Source organism: Psammomys obesus, unplaced genomic scaffold (assembly GCF_907164565.1).
Source record: "Psammomys obesus unplaced genomic scaffold, mPsaObe1.curated_primary_1811, whole genome shotgun sequence".
Lineage (NCBI taxonomy): Eukaryota > Metazoa > Chordata > Mammalia > Rodentia > Muridae > Psammomys > Psammomys obesus.
The window spans coordinates 25,199,285-25,226,320 of record NW_026596046.1 but is presented as its reverse complement, the minus strand read 5'-3'; the positions used below and the strand labels follow the sequence as shown (position 1 = coordinate 25,226,320).

Sequence of the window (27,036 nt, the reverse complement as noted above, 5' to 3'; positions counted from 1 at the left end):
TCAGTCTCTCCCAATCCCACCCTCCCTCCCTCATCTTCTTGTTGCCCCTTACCAAGTCCACTAATAGGGGAGGACCTCCTCCCCTTCCATCTGAGCCTAGCTTATCAAGTCCATGCTGAGCATTTCTTTACACTAATATTAATTAAGAACAAATTTTATCTAGATATATAGTTAATGCAAATCTCATTTCTATGATACATATGTGGGTGGCTATAGAAGGTCTGTGATCAGGGACTGCAAAAAGGGGGGACTACCTTTCCTTCTGTATCAAAATGGCTCATTTCATAGGTAGAAATAACACCAGTACAGATGGTACCTTCAACAGTGGGGCAATAGCAATGAAAACACGATCATACCTTAATGTTGTCCTCTGGCCAAGAGTTCAGCATTGTTGCAAGGTGGCCCTTGTCATGAATGGTGATAAACAGCCCACTAGGAAAAATAAACATGTCACATAAAGAAACCAGGCAGTCAATGTAGAAACAGAACAAAGACCATGAGCTCTTTTGCCTTAGACCCAAAGAAGATGAATTTTGTCTCAAAGCTCTGGAGTGTTCTGGTGTCTTTCCTTCAGTTGCTTGTCTTCATAGGACTAGGAGTACAATGGGTCAAGGGCATGTCCACATGGAACCATCTACTCTAGAGGCTGCATCTTCTTTTCTTTCTAGATCTGTACCAGAATCCCCTCACTCACTAGCCTCACAGCTGCCTTGTCAACTATGTGGGTCTGCTCTCCAGGTACTTACTCCAGAGCAAGACCACATGGCCATGGTCAGAACATGGACACATGGGTTGGGAAGGATAGACACATATGCACCAGGCCCCTGAGGTAGGAGATGTAGCTGGCAACTGGAAAACGGGGTGGGTGCTTATCATGTGACGCTTTTCTCTGCAGCACAGGAGTCTAACAATACCAAATTCAAACTTAGCCTTCCAGTCTACGAAGAGGGTGTTATTGTAAATGTAATATAATGGAACATAGTCTACTTAATAGCTTATTGCCTGATTTAGAATGTTTAGACTTAAAGAGTGCAGATATGAATCTTCTGCTTTAGGATTAGGGATAAAAGAATATGTGGGATTTGGGGGATCCGTTGTCTCTCTTTCTCACTCTAGTAGGTAACACATAAAACTTATATGCTCAAGTCTTTATCACCATAAAAGTGAAACAAAACCCCTGGCTTCTGGTAGTAACACAGAATAACCCTTCTTCAGACCATTTTTATAAAATCACTCATTTATGTTTCTGATACGCTATGAAATATGTGTTTTTGGTTTACAGCAATAGAGCTGGGCCAAATGGTGGCACAACCTGGAGGAGCATCTGCTTTATGAAAGCAAGGAACTATTCTTTGAGATATGCAGCTTTGTAGTTTATTTTGCCTGAGCGCAGCTCAATCTTCAAACAGCTTGAAGCAACAGAAACTCACACACTTACAGGTTGAGGTACCTGAGAACGAAGTTGGAGTTAGAAAGAGCAACTGAGCAGTGAAGGGAGAAAATCTGAAAGGGAAAAAAATCTCAAAGAGAAGGGACTCTTAAGTGTGCATAAAAATGCTCAGGCATTGATTGGAAATGAATACACAGGGTCACTGACAAAATTAGTTTCAGCAAGAAGCCCAAAGAACTGAGCAGAGACCTCAGTTCTTGCTGATTTGGGCAGGTGGAGCTTAGAATTTGAGTTCAGTTTAATTAACTCTCTGAGGACAAAACAACAAACCATGTTTTAGAGAAACAAAATATAATCCAGCATCTATAGAAGTCAGGGTACAAGAGATATTCGTTACAATGACCTGCTTATTTCGTTTATGTTTGAATTTTCAAAACAAAATAAGTATCATACTTGCATGTGAAAGTCAGAGATTGAAACCATGGATTTTCCACCTTATTTTTTTAAAATGAGTTTTAAGTTAGCCTGGGTATAACTCCATTTTGAAATAGAGAGCCATCTTGACTGGGAGCTGAACTCAGGTACCAGGAAATATCACAGAATGTGCACTTGGCAGAAAACAAGGTTAACTCTCCTAGCAACAGCCTCCAGGAAATATCCCAGAATAAATACTTCATAGAAAATAGAGACAATCTCCCTGGCAATAATCAATGAGAATCGGTTGGGAATCGGCTGGGAAAATTCTCCCCAATGTTTCAGATATAGTTTAGAAGAATAGGAATTGTGATCATATGCCTTAGGAAATTTTGATTATGTGCCTGAGAGAAGGTCACCTCGCCCCTCTAACTTTTACCTAATCCTGTAACGTCAAGGCTTGTGCCCTCCTGCTTGCTGTCATGGAAACATGGGTCCCTCTGCTTGTTGTCATGGAAACCCCCTGCTCACAGTCTTTCCCTTTAAAAACCCTGTTTACTCAGAGCTTGAGGTCCCACTTCTCTACTGCTGCATCAGTGAGACTTGGGTCCCGAGTTCGATCGCTCTCGTAATAAAGCTTTCTTGCTATTGCATCGAGTCGTCTCCTGGTGGTCTCTGAGGGTCCTGTGAACCTGGCATTATAAAAACAGTCTTTGGTCAGACTGTGTGACCAGCAAGTCCCAGAGCTACCCTTATTTTTGCCTCCCTAGTGCTAGGATGACAGCTGTTCATTGCTGCCCTCAGCATTTTTTAAATTTAAGTGCTGGGTATTGAATTGAAGTCCTTGCATTTGCATGGAAAGTGCTTTTCCCATGGAGCTATCTCTCCATCCTTCGCAAAGTATCCCAAATGTCAATCTCTTATGGGGACTATTCTTTTTCCTCTCTCTTATCACGAAAAACAACCAACCAACCAACCAAACCAAACCAAACCAAACCAAAATAAGCCAAAGCAAAAAGTCCAACCTCTCTGCAGAAGCTGCCTTCATTTTATTCCTTCCATTGATTCTCTGCACATAGTAGTGTGTCTTTTATTAGCATTGTATTACCAAACTTCCAATGACCTTCACCTCTTTGAATGCAATGAACACTGTTCAGCCCTCATCTCCTCTGGTTTCTCAATTAAAAAGAAGTATATGTTTTATGTGTATATGTGTTTTGTGTGCATGTGTTTATATGGTCCACGTGTGTGCAGTGCCCCTGGAGGCCAGAAGAGGGTGCAGGATTTTCTGGAGCTGAAGGTACATTTTTGAGTTGTCTGATCAAGGTGCTGGGGATTGAACTCTAGCCTTCTGCAAAAGCAGCAAGTGCTCTCAATGGCTGAGCTGTTTCTCCAGTTCCTCTCTGGCTTCTTGATAGAATCTGATACTTTATTATCCTCCCCTACCCCCAAATGTTTGCTTCTGTGAGTCACCTTTCTTTGAGTTCTCCTCCTCTGACTGCTCTTACTTACTTTTATGCTGGTCGCCAGCCATATTTGTGATAACATTCCTCAAATATTTCTGTACTTTCAGTCTTCCTCTATGGGATCTCATCAATGCCAGAGGCATTTGGACACTGACTTTCAAATATCTGAAGACTAGAATTTCTCATTTTGGGTGCTAGTGTCATTTTCAGTTAGAGAATTCTTAGCTCTGTGGGTTGAGGTTGCCTGAGCCTTGCAGGATTTTTGGCAGCATCCCTCACTTCTACCCTATATGCCAGTAGTACCTCATAATTTGCCATAACACCACCACCACCACCACCACAATAATAAATGTCTCCAGTTATTAGAAAATATACCCAGAGGAGACAAAAATCAACACACACTTCAAAGGAATTGCTCTAGACCTCTGTATTAACTGCCTGCCTGACACACGACAAAGGCACTCAAACTTACCTGTCTAAGACCAAATTTATGATCTAGCCTTTCACCACTGCGACCCAAAGACAAGATAAAACAGAGACTCATTCCCTTCATTCTCTAGCTGACAGCCACAGTGGGTTCCTCTCCAGACTTCATGCTTCCCTGTACCTCCCAGTGTTCAGGCTTTTCCTTCTGCTCAATACCCTGTGCTTCATGAAGTTAATTCACCGTCATTATCCTGATAATTTTCAAATCAGGATAGAAGGCTCTTGCTGTGAGCTTCAAGTCCCTTACCCTTGCACGCACAGACATATTTACTGTGTGGCTCCTTGGCTAACACTCCCTCGTTAGAATGTGAGCATCACAAAGTCACGGTCTGCATCTATTTTGAGATTGTTCAGCACCATCTCTTCCTGTTTAGTTCTTAATACATGCTGAGTATTTTATCTTTGAACAAATGGAGACGTGAATCAGTAGGTGATAAAGATGTTCACGTGACTAAGGAGAAAATTGTTAAATAGAATTAGGTGAGAGTTGGCACAGAGGCAATGTGTGTGTGTGCACTGAATAGATCCTGTGAACTGGATGACAGTGGGTAGTGCTGGTCAATGCATAGAGGATGGTGGATGGGCCAAGGAAAAGAAACACACTGAAGATTTGGGGTGCATGGTTCTATTTTGAAGGGTGTGAGTGTAAGCATCTGAATGAACTCATTCGTAAAGCTTGATGGCTTCCAGGTGAAGAGTACTAGAACATACCACCCTGAATTATGCCTCCTCCACCTAGAGACTATTTTGAGTGATTTCGTTGTGAACTGAAGTTTTCTGGAAAGAAAAAAAAAAAGAGCCAGACCTGTGTTCTACAAGGCTGATTAAAACTGTGATTATGGGGGTTTGGAATGTTGCCAGATTATCTTCTGCTATCTTCAGCTCTCTGTGTCTGACCTAACATCTTTTGATTTTTTCAGGAAGTTTTGGAATGTATTAATAGAACTCTTATCCTATGAAAAAGCTAAGAATGCTATCTGATAACATCTGAAACCTGTATCAGAGTAAAACATTTTTTTTCTGTGCTATAACCTACCTTCCTGATGTTCCTGCCAATGTATTTGAAGAATGCCTTGATTTATAATTTCTCTTTGTTCTGTGACTATAAAAATTTCCTGCAGCTGTTACTATATTGCAGTATGGTGCTTGAGGAGATGTGAATCCATGCTCCTGGGCCATGGTCTTTCAACTGTGGTTCCAGGATAAAGTATGTCTTATCATACTTTTGTGGTTCAAGCTGTGTTTTGCATGGACAGACCCAGAATGAAGGCAGAAATTTTTATCTGTTTGTTTATCTATCTACCTGTCTGTCTGTCTGTCTATCTATCTACCTATCTATCTGAGAAAGGGAGTCACTATGTAGCCTTGGCTGGCCAGGAATTCACTATGTGGAACACACTGGCCTTGACTCACAGAGAAACACCTACCTCTGTCTCCTGAGTGCTGGCATTAAAGGTGGTGGGTGCTACATCAGGCTCAGGTTTTCTTTTGTAATGAAGATTTACATTTATTTAACAATTTCTATTTGTTTCAATGCATCCCCTCCTTTTTTTCTAACAGCAAGAGAACTCCTATCAGCACAACAAAGTTTCCTGAGTAACTTTTATACATCTCATTTGCTTACTTCCCTTGTGGACATCTCATAATCTCTTTCCTTTAGGAGCCCCTTGCCCCCTTTTGTTTTATTGAAAACAGCATTTTAGCTTAAAGTTCTAACCACTCTTTAGGCTATACTGGTTAAATTCCATATTTCTCTTGCTAACCTGTCTTTTGTGAAAGGGCTGACTCCCAGCCAAGAACTATGAAGGGCAGCCAGGTTGGTTAGTGTTTCTCTGCTACTTTAACCACAGAAGCTGATTCCTTCAAACTAGGATAACCGGGTACAGCCCCAGACTCACTGGTGTCTCACTGAGCGGCCGTAGGGGAATCACTTAACTCACAGTAATGACCATGGCACATTTCTGGCCTCTTGGCTTTGTTTGGGAAATGTCTCTCCCTCAACATTCGCTCTCTACCCTGAAACCTGATAGAGGTCCAGCAGGACGCTTTGGGGCTGGGAGGAGCACGTGTGTGAAGGGTACCGTCCATGCTTGGCTTTAGAGCTGAGGGAAGTGGTGTGTGGCTGATTGCAAACATGGGGGAACTTTATCTGGTGTACTAAAGTCAGCCCCTCGTATTGACAGTATGAGGGAGAAGGCAGCAGGGGTACTTGAACAGTGTTACGTTTAAACTTCTGACCCGATGAAACGTTAGAAGAGTCCCTTAGTCTCTCTCTTTTAAAGCATATTTAAAAGGACAGCAGAGATCAGACTCTAAAATTTTCCCCTTTTGAAATTTATTAAGAGTTTTTTTCCCAAACAGCTTTTATTTTTTATTTTTTGTATTTTTAACAATTTATTTATTTTATATTCCCCTCCCTCATTTCCTCCCAGTTCCTCCTTTCCCCCCATCCCTTTCCCCTAGTCCACTGAAAGGGGGAGACCTCTTCCCCTGCCATCTGACCCTAGCTTATCAAATCTCATCATCACTGCCTAGATCCTCTTCCTTTGTGTTCTGGCAAGGCTGCACTGCCAGAGGAAAGTGATCAAAGAACAGGCAACCGAGATTATGGCAGAGACAGCCCCTGTTCCCCTTACTGAGGAATCCACATGGAGCCTGAGCTGCCTATCAGCTACATCTGAGCAGAAGGTCTAGGTCTTCTCCATGCATGGTCCTTGGTTGGTGCATAAGTCTCTGCAAGCCCCCCTGGGCCCAGATTTTTTGGCTTTGTTGGACTCTTTGTGGCACTCCTGTCCCCTCTGGGTCCTTCTCTCTTCCCCTTCTTCCATAAGACTCCCTGTACTCTGCCTCTTTCTTTGGCTGTGAGTCTCTGCATCTGCTTCAATCCTCTGATGGGTGGAGTCTTTCAGTGGACATCTATGGTAGGCGCCCATCCTGTTCCCTCTCTTCCACCACTTCTGGTGTCTATCCTGTTTGTCATTCTGAATGAGAATTAAGCATCCTCCCTAGGGTCCTCCTTGTTGTTTAGCTTCTTTAGGTCTGTAGATTTTAGTATGGTTAACCTATATTATACGGCCAATATCCACTTATAAGATAACACATACTCTGCCTTTCTTTCTGGTTCTGGGTTACCTCACTCAGTGCATTTCCCATCAAAATACTAACACAATTCTTTACAGACCTTGAAAGAAAATTTCCCAACTTCATATAAAACAAACAAACAAAATCCAGAATAGCTAAAACAATCATGTAAAATAAAATATTTTTCTGGAGGTATCTCCATCCCTGATCTCAAGCTGTACTATAGAGCAACAGTAATAAAAAGTGCATGGTACTTGTATAGAAACAGAATAGTGGATCCAAAGAATTGAATCAAAGACCCAGAAATAAACCCACACACCTATGGACACCTGATTTTTGACAAAGAAGCCAAAACCACACAATGGAAAAAAAAAAAAAAAGATAGCATCTTCAACAAATGGTGCTGGTCTAACTGGATTTTTCTACATGTAGAAAAATGCAAATAGACCCATATCTATCACCCTGCACAAAACTAAAGTCCGAGTGGATCAAAGACCTCAACATAAAACCAGATACACTAAATCTGTTAGAAGAAAAAGTGGAGAAGAGCCTTGAACTCATTATTAAGAGCCTTTAAAAAGTGCATTATAAACTATAGGAAAGGGGCTGGAGAGATGGCTCAGAGGTTAAGAGCACTGGCTGTTCTTCCAAAGGTCCTGAGTTCTATTCCCAGTCAACCACATGGTGGCTCATAACCATCTATGAGATCTGGTACCCTCTTCTGCCCTGAAGGCACACATGCAGGCAGAATGCTGTATAAATAATAAATAAACAATCTAAAAAAAAATAAACTATAGGAAAGCATTGCGCTGGATGTGGGTTTTGAGTTTGTTTTTTTTTCCTTCTGTGATTCTTGTTGGCAAGGGATCATGATGATAAACAAAAGGATCGTCAGCCCCAACAGGATTCTTGAGGGATGTAGAAAAACAGTGAGGTTTTGAATGACTGTGTACTGTTGACAAGGGTACAGCCATGTTAAAAACACCAGTGCCTCAGCTCCATGGGACTAGGCACACACAGCCTTCTCTGAGTGAGTCTCAAAGAAATGGCAAAGCATCCTGGGGTGTGAGAATGAAGGTTGACGAAATGTGCAGAAAACGTCCACTGTAGCTCTCTCTCTCTGGATGGCTACAGCTTGAAGACTGCTCCCCTACAGAGACGGCTCATACAGAGATTAGCTAAACCCGCCTCTTCGTTTAGCTGTATGCAACAACCATGCCTCTCTGTTCACCTGTACATAATAGACACAGTGAGCCTCCAGGGTGCTGCAGCTTCACCATCCAAGTTTTTCTGCATCCTCATATCTTTCGTTGCTTCATTCCTTCACTGCTCCTGTTAGGTCAGTCCCCGATGCCGCATGGCCGGTAGAGAGGAGGGGGATATTTCATCATCCACCTGAAAAGCATCTGTGAAATGCTCCCAGTAAACTATTTTCAGTTCTAGCCACTTTTCACTCAGGGGAAATAAAAATTTCCAGCAATAACTGGAGTTGGGATGGCTGCTATCCACTTCCATAAGATGTTTATTAGCCGAGGAATGCAGACACGCATTGGCTTTCCTCCTCAGTGACCTCAGAAAGAGCACCTCGTGCCTTGGGAAGCCCCTTTCAGCCCTGCTTGGCGTCACCCTGAGAACACAATTATTTGGTAGGCTCTGTGCCTGGAGTGAGGATTTAAAACAGCATTGGGGTGGTAAGAGGCTTCCCCTAGCTTAGCTGACATCTGAGAGAACTGCCAGAGGGAAGACATCATAGAGTAGGGATCAACATGGCTGCTCTGCAGCCATAGCACCCAGACTCAAAGCCTGGTACTGCCAGTCACTGGCAACAGGGCTGTGCACAAGTTCCTTTTCTGTTCCTTGGTCTTCTGATCTTCACATATAAAATGGAAGAAGTAGTCCCACCTGCTGTGTACCTGGGGCATAAGGGTTAAATAAGACACTGAATATTTAAGTAGAGTGACACCGTGTCTTTCATAAATTGCTGTGCAGTGCCTGATGTAACCCAATACATGGTAGCTCTTCCTGTCGCTGACAGCATAGTTCCTAGCAGCGCAGGCTCATGGGCCGGCTTTTCTGGGTTCAGATGTTGGCACACCATCATGGAGGCAGAAGGCTCATACTAATTTACTTGTAAATGTTAGCATACGATTATACATTAGCAATTTGTCTAGAATGATAGTCTGTCTCAAGCCATGATCGGTGGTTGCAGTACCTTTTATTGGTGTCAGAGGAAGGTGGTCATAAATAAAGTGTGGCAGTCAGAAAACCTCTCATGATATGGATCGCCCAGTGAGGGCAAAATAAAAGACTGGTGATACAAACCTTTAGTCTGGGACTAAAGGTTTCCTATTATCCCTGTAAGGGCTGATGTTTAGTAAGAATGAGGGTCACAGGCAACTTGGAAGGAAGCAGAAGTCACAAAAGGGCAATATCTACTCCATTCATTCACGTGGGAAGCTTTCGTGAGGATGCCTCATCCAGAGACCCAACAGGCCCTGTATGTGCACTCTGAGCACAGGCTGTGTTCTCAGTGGCTAGCCCCATCACCCTATGGGCATCTTCCCAATACGATGATATGAAAGCCTAGAGGAGACTGAGTACAGGTCTCTTAGATAGCAGGAAGGTGGTTCCTTTAGTTGTGTGCTCTGGGACAAGACACTTCAGCTCTCTGTGCCATAGTTTTCTGGTCAGTAAAATAGGGACCTCAGCTTCTTTGTGGGATGATCGAGAACAACAGACAGGTCAAGGCTGCAGAATTCCCGTGTACCACAAAGCCCCACAATGCACCAGTTTTATTAATATTTGTTTGTCTACTGATTGTCCATATGGCAAATCTGAGAGGGCTGATAACACTGGCTTCCTACGGTCCCGGCCAGAGCACTGTGGTGGTAAGGAAGTGCCAGGAAGCACTCTACGCCACAGCTGCTTCCATTTTCAATCTCTTCTTTGAGAGTAAACGACTTCCAAGGAGGCATTGCCTTTCACAGTTGGGTGAGGGCTTAAACCATCCTTCTGGAGGTATGGAGGGAGGGAGGAAAGTAGGAAGCTCCAGGAAGCCCTGCCCAGCTCTGAGGTACACAGGCATCTCTGGATTTGAGTGAATTTGCCTGCCAAGATGCTGCACATATCGCAGAGCTCAGGCAACAACAGGAATACTTATCAAGGCCAGTGGTTTCTTAGAGGAACTAACACAGAATGCCTTTCACCCTTTGGGGCTGCACAGATGAGCACCTGGGGTAGAGGAACCCCCACTGTTACTTGCCACCAAGTGGAACAGGACAGTAATTTTAGCTACTTACAATTTCTCCTTGTGTCTCCTTACTTAACCTCAGGAAATCAAATTTAAAATTTGAGAGGTAAGAAAAACACACATAGCACTACGGAAAGCTGCCATCCTATGAAACCCATTTTAAAAAAATAGATGCCTTGCTTTACATAAAATACAACCTGTTGTAGTAAGAACTTTGGTTTCTTTAAAACCCAGTTATGTTGGGAATATGGTTTTGTTTCAATCCCAGGTGTGGGATAGGGGGCTGTTTCTGATTGACCACAGCAGCTGACTATGATTTGTCCTGCACTCTAGCAAGGGCATGATTTTGCCAGGTGAAGATGGTTCACATTTGGAATACTGGGAACTCTTCAGAGGGTATATAATGATAGAGCCTCAGAGGCGCTCTTGTGGCTGCTGGTGCTGCTGCTGCTGGTGGTGGTGGTGCTGCTGCTGCTGGTGGTGGTGGTGGTGCTGCTGCTGGTGGTGGTGGTGGTGCTGCTGCTGGTCCTGCTGGTCCCCTGCTGCTCCTTTTGCTGGTTGCTGGATGGCTGGTTGCTCTTTGCCATTTGCTGGTTGCTGGTTGCTTGTTGGAGATATCTTGAGGAAGAAGATTGTACTTGGCCCAAGGAACTCAATGCCACTAGTCAGCAGAAAGTAGTCTAAAGAGATCTATGCCCCCTTCCCCTCTATCCTTCTTTCTCTCCTACCTAGTGTTGGGGGTTGGAAGGGATAGAGTTGGTGTAGAAATATAGGAAAAAGAACCCAATAAAGTAGCCAAAACATCTGGCTACAAAATGTCCTGAGGATTGAGTAATACAATGTCTACTCTTAAAACTATATTGTATTTGTACTCAAGATACTTCTGTGTAAAGGAAAACTATGGACAATGGCTTGGAAAAAATCCTTTAGCCTCTGATGTATTAGACTGCTTGCTGTCAATGTGAGAAAATGCTTGAGACGACTTATAAAGAGGGAAGGTACATCTTGGCTCCTAGTTTTGGAAGTTTCAGTCCATGGCGGTTTGGTCCATGTCATCAGGCCTGTGGTGGCATAGTACATCATGGTAGAAATACATGTTAGAGAAAGCCCCTGCCACATGGCAGCCAGAAGGCAATCGAAGAAGAGGGGGCTGTGGTTCCAAAGTTGTCTCCAAGGGTGTGTATCAAGTCACCTGCCTTCTTTCATCAGACCCTGTCTCCTAAAGGGGCCATCAACTCTCAACAGCACTGAAGACAGAAAGGAAGGTTTGGTTCAGATCTAAACGGTAGCAACTGATTCTTGGCTTTCTCAAGTTTGGATTTTCCTTCTGCAGTTCATAGAAGCAGAGCTCAGACAGTCCTGGGTCATCTGAGTCCACCGAACTGACTTGGAGTGAGGTGGAGGCAGGGCTCCTCTTGCATGGAGCTTTGGAGTAAGTGCAGAGAGAGAAAGGAATAAATTCATGTTTAACAATCTTACGCTGAGCACCTAAGCTAGCCTTCCACACACTTAATCAACTGGACCTGAAGGGCATATTTGTTGTGGGCTTCTCATCTTGTCACAAAGCCAAAAGTCTTCTTTCTACCCATGTATGGAAGCAATTAGGTCTGTTCCCCAAGTACATTGTGTGCTGCCTCTTCTAGGCACTAGGGTTTGCTGAAAGGAAGCACAGCCTGGGGACAGCTGTGGTTATTAAATAAAATAGAAGTAGATACAACCTAGCTAAGGGCCAGTGTGATTTACCCTCTTTACCTTCTCCTTTGCTACAGCAACCCATACAGTTCTAGATAAAGCTACTTCGTTAGCCTGGGACCTGGAGTGAGGGAGAGACAGAATATAGCACTTGATGATTATTGGGATGTGTGTGTGGTGTGTGTATGAGCACAAGATGAAGTATGGAATGAAGCTATTTTGAAGGTTTATTTGCTTCATGTATGTATGCATGTGTCTGTGTGATGGTGTATACATGTACATGTGTCCGCAGAATCCAGAAGAGAGCATGAGATCCCTTGGAGCTGGACTTCCAGATGCCTGTGAACCACCCAATGTTGATGCTGGGATTCAGAACCTCATGACTGAGCAGCCATTGCTCTTAACCACAGAACCATCTCTCCAGCCCCATACACTTGTTTGATTTTTCAAATGTACAGAGTATTTTTTTAAATTCTTCTCTCACACATTACATCCTGACTATAGTTTTTCCTCCTTTCACGCCCCACTTCCCCAATCCCCTCTTCCTCCCTTCTCTCCGATCCACACTCCTCCTCTGATTCTCTTCGAAAAAAGATCTCCCACGAATATCAAGCAAACATAGTATAGCAACTTACAATGAGACTAGGCACAGACACTCATATCAGTGCTGTATAACCCAACCTAGTAGGAGGAAAAGGGTCCCAAAAGCAGGTGAGAGACTCAGAAGCATGCCTAACTTCCATGGCTAGTTGTCCTACAAGAACACCAAGCTACACAATCATAACATATGCAGAAGATCTAATGCAATCCCATGCAGGCTCTGTGAATCCATATAAGCTCTGGTTAGTTGATTCTGTGGGTTGTGGACTCATGGTGTCCTCAACCTCTCTGGCTCCTACAAGCCTCCCTCCCCCTCTTCCATAGGATTTCCCAAGCTATACCTAATGTTTGGAAGTGGGTCTCTGTGTCTGCTCCGATCAGTTGCTCTGTGAGGCCTCTCTGATGACAATTGGGCTGGATACCAGTCTGTTCTTCTGGCTGGCCCATACACTTTGTTCTGAGCATTGAGATTTTAGAATTGTTTAATAGCGTGACATGACCATGGTTCACTTTGCTCAACAACTTTTTTTTTTCCAGGGATGTCTCATATATAAAACAAAAATTGGCACTCTGATGAAAGCATAAGTGAGGGCCATACCTTTTTCAGGGGGCTCTCATTTTCTCCTCAGCTAGAAGTCTGCAGTGGCAGCCATGGAAGAAGACTACATGACTGGAGATATGTTATGGGAGTAAATGGTGGTTAAGAAATTATATTTCGCGTATTATGAATCCAGGCTTTTGGAGAAAAGGACCCAAGTGACTCTGATGTTTACAAAATACCTATAAAACCCTGTACACACCTAGTTCATATTCCTCATAATTTATCAACAAACACAAAAAAGTGTCTTACTTGAGAGCGAATGAGTGTGTGTGTGTGTGTGTGTGTGTGTGTGTGTGTGTGCATGTGTGGATGAAAATAAATTTATAAATGGGGGCACATTGGAGAATGGAGTATATAGACCTACAGTTCAAGCAAGTAGCAGCAGTGTGTGTCTTAGCAGCTGAGAGATTTCGGGCATAAAGGCTTCAGCTCCTGCTACTTCCCTGTTTTTGTGGGGAGTATAGGGAGTGAGTACAGCTGTTCTAGTTGTTTTTTTGGGGGGAGATAATTTTTGTTTAGTCTTTCTTAATGACCAAACTTTAATTTCTAAGAATAATATATTGAGTTACTGAGAGGAAGTATTCTTATTGTGAGCGGCATTCAGAGGCTCTGGATGTTCACTCGTTGAATATTTGCTCACTTGCAGAGCGAAGGGAACATCCTCAGATTTCCGTCCATTTCATTTCTTCATTACAGTAAACAGTATGACTTGAGAGGACTGGTTTGGTGTCTCTTCTGGGTTATAAAGATCATACTGAAGTATAGAATATAAAACTTTTAAATTCTGAATTAGGCAGTTAAAAACCAAAAAGGTAAATAAGCAGTCATCTTAAAGATGCAAAACTTCCGAAAGAACAGTTTTGATTTTCTTATTTGTGTGATGAATAGTGTGGTATATAGTACCCAAAGCATTTTAAAAAATGTTTCCATTAGCTTTTTGTTTAAAATAAACATTTGTGAGAAGTTACCAAGGCAGCTTTTCCTCAGAAGTAACCTGCTCCTCTCAAGTGGCACTGGGATTTTCTCTTCCCAGTTAGTCTCGTGACAACTGCATGAGGGTTAAATGGGATATGGGGGCTTGTCTGAGCATAACTGAACTTGATCTTCTGTGTTCTCTTGTATTACAGAGAACAGCACTGGTTCTGACAGAATTGAATTCTTGACAGGTTAATGTTTTGTTTTTTTTTCTACACTACTAATCTTTGGATGGAAATCATTCTTTATATTTGATGGATAGTTTTCAGAAAACTTTTATCAACAAACATACAAGAGTTATGTGCATTTAGAATAGAGTGGTTTAAATACTAGGCCTCAGAAATCTGAAAAAAATAGCAAAGGACATGGATTTGGAAAATAATATGGTCTGGAACTGCTTGTCAGACTCTGAAGAATACATGTTTCAGCTTTGGATTACAAACCCCATTTATGATTTTTAAACTATATTTGAAATAAAATGATTAAAATGAAAAAAAAAAAGAAATTATATTTCAAATGTACATCTCATTATACTAGCTTGTTTGTTGTTTAATGAGGCTTGGGCTGCATCTGTTTTATTCATAGCTATAAAACTGTGGCCTGGCATGGGGCCATGCACACAGCAGGTATTCTACCCAGTGTATGCATTAGGGATGATGAGTGGTGCAGGGTGCCTGTACTTTCAGTTGTAAACTGAGCACACACTTTCTCAAGATGCTTTTGTGAATGCCTACACCGAGCCATGTGGATTGTGTGACTCCGACTTAAATGTTAAAATCCTAACCCCCTGTACCTGTGACCTTTTTTAAAAAGATGGTGCCTTGGTGGAATAGTCAGATAAGATGATGTTGTTAGGTGGGACCTTCTTTAGAAGAGTGCTGGCCTTGTGAGAAGGGAAGACCGTGCCATACAGAGAGAAGACTGGACTTGCAGAGGTGGAGGCTGAGGCTGGGCTCCATGTCGATAAGACGAGGAATGCAAAGGTTTGCCAGTAAACAGAAGAGGCCTGGAAGGGCAGAGGGGGACTTTTGTTTTCCTTTGGCACCCAGAGAGAACCCGACTTTGATTTCAGATTTGTGTCAGAGTGACACAGTTCATGTCTGTGGTTTCAAGCCACTCTGCCTGCGCTGACTTGTTCCAGAAGAACCCAGGACTTGAAGAAGCCAACTCTCCGCTTTCTGTATGGTACCCCTGAGTAGTGGTCATCACAATTCCTCTTCCATATGTTTCCCAATTTTAAATTAAATTTTTCATTCTTATTTTAAATTTCTTTCTTTTTATTTTTTTATTAACTGAATTTTTTGATAATTTAATACATATTTATATCATATTCTGGTTACTCCCTTGCTCTGTCTTTTTTTTATCTCCTTCAAACATTTGTCAAGGCCTACCTTCCCGATCTCTCCCTTTCTCAGATTAATGACTTCGTTGTGTGACTCATTTGGGTTAATCAGGGCCATCTGTATGATCCTCAGATAGCTATGCAGTAGAGACTGATAGGGTCACCACTGGGGACACAACTGAAGGCAATGACTCCCCTTTCCTTGAATATATCAGGAGGAAACAGTTTATCCATGGCAGATGGGCCATGCTGAGTCTTCTCTATCTTGCTTGGCTGTTAATGGGTCCATTCTTTTGCAGTCATCTATACTTGTCAAGAGTTCATGACATGATTGCAGTCTCTAGGTGACCAGAAGATGGCATTTCACAGCTTGTTTTCCTGGCTTCTGGTTCTTATAGCATAATATTCTTGGAGCCATGGAGGGATGAGGCAGGTAACTTGTTTAGGATTGAGTACTCAACTATCATTTATTCTCATCACCTTGTGAGGTCATAGGTCTCTGCCTTTATCACAGTTCATGAAATAGAGGAAAGGCTTCTCTGATTAAGCCCAAGAGTGATAATTGTTTGGAGTCAGAGGCCAACTTCACTGGAAGCCTTGATGGAACTTCCTGGAGTAGCATGGGCAGAGTGAAAGTGAGCTCATGTAGCCCAGGCTGGCCTCACAAACTTGTTATGTAGCTGAGGATGGCCTTGAACTCCTGATCCTCGTAATTTACCCTCTGTGTGCTGGAATTATCGATGTAAACCCCAAGCTCCATTTTATGTGGTGCTGAAGAACAAACACAGGGCTTCACAGATGCTAGCTAAGTACTCTACCAAATATCTACCAAATAAGCTCCACCAAACTCAATGTCTGTTGGAGTTTCCTGAGGGTAAATGCAGGTGAAGTTTCCTCTGCCCAATAGAGACCTGTGAATTACATCATTGTCTCCAATTTCCATCAGGAGGCAGAAAAACAGTTCTTGACTTTGAGAATTAAATTACATCGGAGGGAACGCAAAACAAAGATAATGTTCTTGAGAATGTTATTTTTTGAAGAAAAAGTCTCTTAACCCTTATCTTGAGGTTCTGCAAGGGAGTGACCCTTAGACAGGTCCTAAAATAGAATTAGAAATAAATGACATCCCCAAACAACAAAACCCATTGAAATCCACAGCATTCATTTAGACTTCTTGGCACCAAGTCCAACACAAAAGGAAGACTTAATTAAAATAGGGTTGATTGCATTAGGCAAACCTCTGCAGTGGGCTCAGGAGGAGCGACCTGTACTGTCAACGCCATAACAAAGACTTACTGTTGACAGAAAACCACCATTCCAAGCATTTTTTGGCTGGAAGGCAGCCTGTCCTTTGAAAAACCCACAAGAGGCTATTTTAAAGCCCACCAGTACTTTCTTAAAATCAGCAGCATGCAGAAGAAACAGTCTAAGAAGTGAAGGAAATACATCTACGGATTCTCCGGGGATCTACAGGCCAGGTACCTATAGAGTGTGAAGGGAGGGAAATGCCCAAGTGGGAGACAGAGTGACAGACAGGGCAGGTGTCAGTGGTGGGTCACTCACACTCCATTGCTGGTTGTACTTTCTCTCTTGAGGAACAGTTTGATTATTTAAGCTCACCGAAGCACCATAGCTTATTTCCTGTACCCGGGACAGCCCATCCTGTTTGAACTCCACTTCCCTCTGAGGTGGGATGTTACAAAGGGAACGGTGTGTGTGTGTGTGTGTGTGCCAACCCACACTCAACGGAGGCCCCTTTCCTTCTGACCTTCTTAGCTGACAGAGAACAGTGAGTAAGCTTGTCTTTGGAACAGGGCTTAAAGTTACAGCAATGCTTTTAACCTAAGTGACACCATTGGGTGGACATTGGAGTCCATCTTGATATCTTGATCTCACACACTTAAGGTTAATCATTACCTTCAGCCTGCATGGCTTCATGTTTTACAGATTGTGGTAGACACATAATACTGGGCACATGGGACACAAGGACAAATGAAATTGTCTCTGGTCCAGAGAGCATTCTGATTTAGGATCAGAAAAAAAATATATGTAGCATAATGGAAAATATAACAAAGTCATTATTGGAAAATGAAAGATAAGCATAAAATAATAGAACAGCTATGTCTCAGAATGAAAATGTAGAGCTGGCTCAGAAAACCATTCTACCTCCTCCTGCCTGTTATAGAAAAGGTTTCCCCAAGCAGACTCAGCATTACAAAAGAGCCACTGTCCCCTCCCCTTCCAGTGATTTCCATGGGTGTGCACTTAAGCAACTGTATAAATACACTATTCCAGTAGGTGGTCAATTTCCTTGTCTCCTTTGAACATGGGAGTGGGGCAGTGAAGACAGGGCAGTAGAGATTTTCTGCCACCTATGGGCCTGTGAGATTATTAAACCTTTCTTATCTGATTCCCCACCTGCCAAAGGAAAGTAGATCAGATAACACTAAGACCCTATGCTTTTTGCCTACAATCTGTCAGGGTTCACAGAGGTCCTGGAATCGTTGTAATAACTTGCTTTTGCAGCCAGATAGACCTGAATTTCCACCCCAGATCCAGTGCAACCTGGACTGTTCATCACTAGAACAAAGCTGGAATCATTAAGTCCATCTCACTCAGCTGAGCCTGTCCACACCCATCAGCACAACACCATCGCAGAACAGCATCTTGATATGGTTCAAGTTCCGCTGGACTCATTTGCCAAGAGAATATAGGTCACATCCCCCAAGAGACATTGAATTTCCTGTCCTGGTTCAAAGATGGGGCAACTGCACATTCTGGTCCCCGTGTCTTGACACAAGTGCTGTTTGTTTTCCTTTTTAACTCTTAAAAACTTGCCGATCTGCAGATCTAGCACATTGCAAATATTTATTAGATGCCAACTAATAGTGACTTTTTGTTGCAATTTTTATTATTATTGGGGGGGGTGGTACTCGTGTGGAGTACCACCTTTTATGGAGTCTGTTTTCTTTTCACTCTTATGTGTTTCTGGGGCTCAAACGAAGATTGCCAGGTTTTTTTCAGCCAGTACTTTTACCCGTTGAGATGTCTTGCCAACCCTGCCCCAACTTTCTTCCTCCTCCTCTTCCTTTGGCTCATTCTTTTGGTTGTACTGTTTGAAATTATCCATATAGTTATTGAGATACAAGGAATGAGGGGCTGGAAAGATGTCTCAGTGGTTAAGGGCATTAATTGTTCTTCTAGAGCCGTGGTTCGCAACATTCTTAATGCCAAGACTCTTTAACACAGTTCCTCACGTTGTGGTGACCCCAACCATAGAATTATTTTCATTGCTACTTCATAACTGTAATTTTGCTACTGTTATGAACCATAGGGTAAGTATCTGATATGCAGAATGGTCTTAGGCGACCACTGTGAAAAGGTCATTAGACCCCCAAGGGGTCATTGGAATCCCTTGGGAACCACTATCCTACAGGAACTGGGTTCAATTCCCAGCACACACAGGCGGTCCACAAACATCAGTGACTCCAGTTCCAGGAGTTACTTTCTTCTGTTCTCCATGGACACCAGGCATTCAAGTGATGCACAGACATACATGTAGGTGAAACATCCACACACAGTAAAAAAGACCCTACCACCACCAACAAAAACAAAACAAACTAACACAAACAAACACATGCCAAGTGGGATACTTGTTTTGCAGATGCTACAGCTTCTATTCAATGTCACAAGTCTGGGAGGCGAGCGTAGTTGTTCCATTTATAACCAGAAACAGTCAGTCTGGGAGTTGGGATGATATGACTCTGTAAGAAGGAATCAAAACAGCACATGGGCCTGGGGAGGTGGTCGGGAGATAAGTGCTGCCTGCACAGACTCGAGGACCTGAGTCTGGAATCCCCAGCACTAACTTCTGTCGAAGCTAGCATGTAATGCCAGGGCAGAGGCAAGCAGCTCTGAAGCCTTGCTGACCAGCTGCCGTAGCCAAAATGCTATAAATGAGTGTCAGGTCCAGTGAGGACACTGACTTAAAAAACAAGGTGAAGACAACTGAGGAAGGCACTTGACATCAACATTTGGCATATACGTGTACCCAAATACACACACATACACCTCAATGAACAACAAAAAAGAGGCCAGAGCAGTGTGGAACAGCAGGTGAGAGGATACTCTGCCTCTTATATTGTGTTGAAGTGTACATGACAGCCTTCTTTTGACACAGAGAAAAACCATAAGAAGTTGTTTTTTCCTACTCATTTTTGGCCTTCCTGGACTTTGAAAATGTAATATATTCCTCTAGCCTCTTTGCCGATTATGAGATGGATTTGGCAGGAGAACTTCGCTGAGCTGAATTCCTCGGGTTGTGGAGGAATGTCTCCTTGGATGGAGATCCACGCTCTTTGAGGAAGAAGGATCTGAGGGGGTGGAGACAGTATGCACATGCTGACAAGTGCGGGTTTCCTTGCAAAGCCTGAACACAGAGGAAAGCCAGCGAGGACTACCTTGATGTCTATCGCGTGCCTCCTCTGTGGTGGGGAGGGAGGGAAAGGCCACACAGATGGCATTTTAGCTGAGACACTGCAGCCCTGATGACTGTGGAATCTGAAAATGCCAACCCTGCAGCTCACAGATGATTCCAATTAGGCTAAAGATGGTTCATGTAATTTCAACTTGAAATATTAAAATATGCCAAGGAACCCACAGAGTGGGTACAAAAGGGTTTCCTTTTTCTGTTGTAATATTTACTCTTCCAGAAATAACAATCACAGATCCCAGGCCCCCTTTATTCTGAGAAGTCACATTTTACACTATTTGCTTTCTTTTCTGGCTATGAACATGGCAAAGGATCACATATGCCCTCCACTTTATAAAACAAACTTCTTGCTGCCTCCTTTCAGGCTTCTGGTTAACCTGGGTCTCTTGGAAGTAAGGTTTTTGGAAATGTAACTCAAACTTTTGATATCCGAAGCAAATACCCAACAAGCCGTGATTCCTACATTGCTGTCCTCCTGACTCAGAGGCAGCTGGTGAGTCACTTGTTCGCACATCTGGGAAAGATAGAGAAAAACATCCTCTCGGCTTGCATTTCCAAAACAGGTTGAAGGAGTACTCACACATACCTTTCCCCACTCAGTCATAAACCTCTGCAGCTTCCAGATGCTCACAAGCCTGTGGAGAGACCCTGAAACAACAGGCCCCCATGCGAAGGATATAAAAACCCAAATCCATTTCATGCTAGCACTTATGAGGCAATTCTAAGAGTAGGCATCAGAGGCCTATCTTGAAGCAATTTGTAAGCGGAAGCCCCTACCCTCTTTTCATTTGCCACACAAACATTTCTGGGGCTATCACTGCAAATTAGTCATGAAAGCTGGAATTTAATAAGAGAGAGGAACACAGTTTCCAAGAGGACAAAAGTTCACTGAGAACACATACACTAGAATCCCATAGACCCTAAGCACCAGAAACAAATGTAAGAGACAGCAAAGCATCTGGAACTGTTGTCTCAGAAACCCCACTCACCTGGCATGGCTAATCGGGAAGGACATATTTGACCCAATTTGTTGTTTTGACCAAGTTTAGCCTTCAAACTACTCATATCATTAAAGGACGAAATCCCAGAACACTCAGCTCAGACTTGTCAGTGTCCAAGGAAGGATTTGCTTTGAAAGGGCTAGAATGTTTGCATGCCAGGAATGAAAGGCCTCAGGAAAAGCACTACATGTGTAGGGTGCCAGTGGTATTTTGAAGTACGAGAGCACAGGTTCCGATGGGTTTTCCCATGTTTCAGGCTTTGTGGCAGCAGCAGCACCACCTTGACAACCAGTCACATTTCAGCCTCAGTTTTCTCTTCTATAAAGCAAGAGCAAAAGCAAACCAAAAACAAAGCAAAACACCCAGCCAAACAAGACAGCAATAGTAAAACAGTACGTGCACACACACACACACACACACACACACACACACACACACACACACACAGCTAACACACTAAAACCACAAATAAATTAAGAACAATATAATTCTATCTAAAAATTAAAAGAGAATTTATGGGTAACAGTGAGCACAATGCCTACTGCATTTGGATTCAAATAATCTAATTATTTGAAGAAAAGACTCAAAGCATTTCAATATTAAAAAAAAATCCCTATTAAACCATGTGGGCATCATGGGATGGCAAATACCTTTAATCCCAGCACTTGAGAGGTAGAAGTAGATGGATCTCTATGAGTCTGAGGCCAGTCTGATGTACATAAGCATGTTTCAGGCCAGCCAAGGTTACACAGTGAGACACCATCTCAAAAAATAAAACAAAACCAACCAACCAAAAACTCAGAAAAAAAATGTTATAGATATAAGCATGTTTTTGTTTGGTCCCAGGTTCGGGATGTGAGACTGATTCTGATGGTTCACAGTAGCAGACTATTTGCCTGCCTCATGTGGGCTCTGAGAGGAGCTCTTTTTCAGCTGCAGATAGTTTAAATCTGAGAACTCTGGAGAGAAAATAAATGCCAGAGCCCAGAGAGTGTGGAGGCTCCAAGAAAGAACAAGTCTGCTCCTGCCTCTCCCTTGCTGCTCCTGGTTGCTGTTGTGAGACAAGAAGTTGGAGATCTCCTGAAACGAGGATTGGATTGGCTCCAAGGAACCTGATGACCCTGACCAGCAGGAAGCAGCTAAGAGACCTGCGCTCCCTCTTCCACTAACCCTTCCTCTCCCCAACCTGGTGTTGGGGTGTTGGAGGGGACTGGGTTGGAGTAGGGAGAAAAAGATAAAAGAAACATAAATAAAAGATTTTTTAAAAACGAATGGCAACACAAAAAGCCGATCAGACTACAAGGGGAGATAGCAAGATTTACAGAAAGGAACAAACAATCCTCAGAACTACTAGAAAACTATTAGCAAAATGGTGGTAGTCCTTACCCATTGATAATTATTTTAAATGTAAATGGATTAAATTTGCTAATAGAAAATTATAGAATTGCTAAATGGATAACAATAAAGAAATCAGACACATGTTTCTTACAAGACACTATATTCTTAAGGAAACAGTCTGAAAGTGAGAGAATATAAAAAATATTTCATGCAAATGGAGATCCAAAAAGAGAAGTGTTTATACTTATATCATAAAAAGCAGACTATAAGTCAAAGACTGTATAAAAGAGATAAAGAAGGTTATTATATGACAATAAAGGAATCAATCAAGAATGCTTAATTATTATCACCTCCAAATTAGAATTAATCAATGAGTTCAGTAAGGTCAAAGAATACAACATAATTATAAAATCAGGAATGTTTCCATAAAGAACAATGGACTATGAAGAAAAAGAAATTAAAACAAGTCCTACTTGGGACAGTTACACAAACAGTGCTTAGGATGGGCGTTTTGGTGCCCAGTTGCATTCCAGCTCAAGGGAAGTGGAGGCAGGAGGACCAGGAGTTTGAAGCCAGCTTACACTACACAGGGAATGCAAGGGCAACCTAGCAAGACCTTGTTTGTTTTTTAAAGTCAGACAAGGGAAACCTTGGATTAATTCTTAACCAAGAAGGTAATGATAAGCATGAAAAGGTTGATATGACACACATAATTAAAAATAAGTCGCAGACTTACTGAATTTTCAGTGAGTAAAGTTATTTCTGTAATTCTTACTTCATGTAAACTTAGCCTATAGGAGTCTCCACATAAGTCGGTTACCCTCAGTGGAGGGATGCTGAGACCAGCATGAACACGCCAAATGCTCACGAACTTAACTTTTTCCTCTGTTAGAATATCTTAGGTCTACACAGACTAAACTGCAGACTCATCACTGGAAAATATCAAATATCATTCTCAATTTTCATCTGCTTTGAAGGCTACTATGAGAAACTCACATTACTGTGTTCGGAGACATAGCAGGTCCATTTTTTTTCTTTAGGCTTGTTTAAATGTATGAATTGTTTCAATAATTATTTATTAAGCATTATAGACACTAAAGAAAGAGAAAAAAAAATACAAAGATGAAGACACAGAGTTTCCTGTGCATCAGAACAGAGAGTACTGGGCAGATCTGTGATAAGCTACTGGGTTATAATACAGTGATTTCTTTTCTTTCTTTTTCTTGTTCTTTTTCTCTTTGTTTCTTTCTTTCTATTTTTTTTTTTTTGAGACAGGCTTTGTCTCTGTAACTTTGGCTATCCTGGAACTCACTCTGTAGATCAGGCTGGTCTCAAACCCATGATTTCTATAGCAGAAGATCAGCAGAGGGCACTAAGAACAGGGATCAGAGCATTGTGCAAGTGAGCTTGGAGAATGGAAGTGAGGTGCTGGTGACAGGTATTTGATGTGGATTTCGGAGTAAGCAGAGACTTATCATCTGGAGAAGGGGGAGAGAGGGCAATGGAAACTACCGTTGGTTGTCAACAATTGATGCCAAAGGTAAGAGTAAGAGAAAGCACTACACACTGACTAAAAAGTTGCTGATTTGGAGGGAAAACAGGGAGGTTTTTTTATTAATCACCTAGTATTCAAACTCTGCCTTTGCTTTGCTTTTAAACTTAGGCCTAAATAGAAAATAGCCTTGATTCCCCCTAAATTTCCCCATGAAGAGACAGTACTGGAGTGGGCTCCAGCTTGGGTCAGCCCTCTGATGCTTTGAGCTGACCCTGGACAGTGTTCACAGTATGCAGCCCACAAGCAGCAGGATGGGCTGTAGGCCATTTTTAAATGGGGACTCTTGGACCCCTCTCCTGATACAATGGATCAGAATCTTGAAAGAGGGGACTGGAGTGTGTAATTTTCCATAAGTAGTTTCTTAAAAAAAAAAAATAGAGCAGGCTTGGGTCATTTACTCTCAAGCACCTTGCCAGTTTGATGGTAAAAACCCTTTAATTGCTTACCACCTTCATTATTTCACACAGGCCCCTTCCTGGTTTTCTTCTACCATTACTTGAATTTAAACTTTCTTTGGCTAGATGAATCCCACTCCCTTCACTCCCCATCCCCAGACACCTCCACTTCTATCCCTATTGAATCTGAAGAGGGTCATTCCAAGCTTCGTCTATTCTTCCAATAAGTAAAAAGGTCACCATGACAACGTCACATCTATGTCCCTCTGCTTGGCTGCACATGAGAGGCACTGATTGGCTCACCCGGGGTCCATCCTGTACTGGGAGACAAGGGCAATTTCTTCAGGCTCATTTGTGATGAGCCTTGGACACTGCTACTAGCCCTCCAGAGGCAAGGGTTCAGGACACGTGGGTCATGATTTCACTCCACTGAAGCTGTTTACTTCTCCCCGATTGATCGACCTAGGTTTAAGGACTGCATTATTCTGCAGACAATGAATAAACTTTGTTCTTTAATTATCCTAGTAATACAGAGACTCTGTGATTACTCTGTCCTTTTCCTAGTGCTTAAATATAACTGAATTGAAGAAACACTTAGTGAGAATTGAGCACGCCCTCTGTAAATATTCTTGCTGACAATTCTTAAATGAGCCAAGCCACGTTTTACGTTCATGTTAAACAAATTTAAGACTGCATTATTCAAAGGTAAAGTTATAGCTCTTAGTATTTAAGAAGCCATTGATAAAAGTGACTCACACCTCTGTGCTTCAATCAGAAATGATCAGGAAAGAGAGACTCGAAATACCTTCAATCCACCCATCCCTCTTTCCAGCTAATAAGTACCACAAGGAAGGTCCTATGGGGAGGGGAATGTTCATATTTACCCATCAGCAAACAAATATGCCTGCCCATGTTAGAATTCTAGGAATCATTTATGGAAACAATTCTAAGTGGTAAATAAAAAGCTATAAATCCTAGGGCTGATGTCAGTGCTCCATTTTTATTATTTGTACAGCGTTGGGGTGAACTCACTCACTCTCGTGAATTCTCTATTTTCTTGTGTGAAAGTGGGCTCCCCTGTTTCACATGGCAGTTGAAAACACTATTTGAGTTTACCCTAAAACCCTGACTTAACATGTGTGTGTGTAAAACGTTTAAAATTCATAGATAGCATCCGTCTCTGAAGAGGTGGGAGTCTGTGGTCTGGGCTGTTGGCCTGAAGCCAGGTTGATGTCATAGGCTGGCTGCTGAGGGGGGCTATATCGATTCAGGTGGCCTGAGCTGTCACCTGAGGTGATGTCTGGGTTTGTGGTGCCACTGAGAGCCATGTCTGGGTCTGTAGTCTTACTGAGGCCAGGGTCTGTGCTCATGTCCACAGTCCCTGTTGCTACTGAGGGCCATGTGGATGCTGTTTTGAAGGGGAGGGCGTATTGGTCTGAGTGGTCTGTGCTGCCACCTGTGGCCATGTTGCCTCCAAGGGCCTTGCCTAGGTCTGTGGTCCTATTGCAGCCAGGAGTCATGTTAATGGTCTGTGCTGTCACCGGAAACTCTGTGGAGGCCTGTGATCCGTGGTCCCGATGACTGTGAAGACCAGGAGGCTACTTTTGCTGTGATGTGGATGACTGCACATGCATAGTTGAGAAGAAGGGACATGGAAATCTTCTGTGACAATCCCATATCCCCCAAAAGTTACAGATTAGAAGGAAGCCACCATAGAGAACTCTTAAAATGGGTAAGGATGTTGAGGTGCAGATATCAATAATTTATTATCAACAATTGGCAGGGGTGTGGGAGGGGAAGGACTCAGTTCTATTTAAGGGGAAGGCCACTGAGAATTTGACCATGAACCAGTGAGTATATAGACAACAGAAACTGGACTTGTTATAAGAAATTATTCTCCTTCTCATTTTTACTTTTTTTTGGGGAGGTCAGAAGGATGAGGGGGCAGATGTGGAAATGAGTGTGACTGGAGTGCATGATGTGAAAGTCCAAGAAAAAAACAATTATGTCTTTATATAGCATAAATAATTTCTGTCTCAACAATGACAATGACACAGCAACAACAACAAAAAGAATACGAATAAGAGGTGGGAGACTTATATCATTGTCCTGCCACTGCCACTTGCCCTGACTTGTACCATTGGTAATCCGGATCACTGGCTCTCTTAACTTTAGTTTGAGCTGGTTGATTTATAGATCTGGGATCCTTCGGTTGTATGCTACGCACAGATGCAAAGCCACAGAAATCTGAGCTCAACGGGCTTGTAAGAGCCAATCAATTCCAAACAATTTGTTCACACGCAGGGTCCCACCTACCGCTTCCTGGAGAGATCTGAGTCTCCTATTCAAAGGCCTCTTAGGAGGCCTATTCCTTACCCTCTTTTGGAATGTCTCAGCAGGAAGCTGTTTAACAGTGTTTGGAATGGGACACATAGGTGAGGTTTATGTTGGCTGGAGGTGGATCTTAAAGGCTGGTAAATATTCTGATCTCAACCCACTGTGGGAGCAGAGGGTCCATGAAGTACTTGTAGCATCCTTGCTATGTGCCTGAAAGGCTCTTCCTGTACTGGTGCGAAGACCCCTGGGCTTTCTTCCTGAGGCTGTATAACCAAGTACCTTGACACTGTAATCCACAGCCTACCCCACCCTGTCTCACTGTAAGGGATGGCAGCCTGAGACTCACACACATGGACTCCTGTAGGTACTTGTTCCAGGAATGTGCTTGCTTTGCTGTTGTTAGGGACAGAGGGGAGTTGACCGTATCTTTAAAAACACACATGATTCAGAAACACTGCATCTTAGCAATCGAGGACTAATGGGAGTTTAAAAATGAATAGAGAGAGGTGGGGAGGAACTAGGAGGTAGAGTGGAAGGGAAAATTGCGTTCAGTTTATATTATATGAAAAAAAAGAATGTGTATTTAATAAAAGGGAAAAATAAAAATTAATTTCCAAAAAA

The 27,036-nt window shown here is 42.7% G+C and overlaps 1 protein-coding gene across 2 annotated transcripts in view; it reads right to left on the bottom strand.

The window, feature by feature from the left end:
• Nucleotides 1-27,036, bottom strand: part of Me3 (malic enzyme 3) — a 178,756-nt gene that overhangs the window by 55,453 nt on the left and 96,267 nt on the right. For both annotated transcript variants that reach the window (XM_055623496.1, XM_055623497.1), the window contains one exon: nt 357-432. In XM_055623496.1, coding sequence (XP_055479471.1) covers nt 357-432 — 76 coding nt within the window. The remainder of the gene's footprint in view (nt 1-356; nt 433-27,036) is intronic.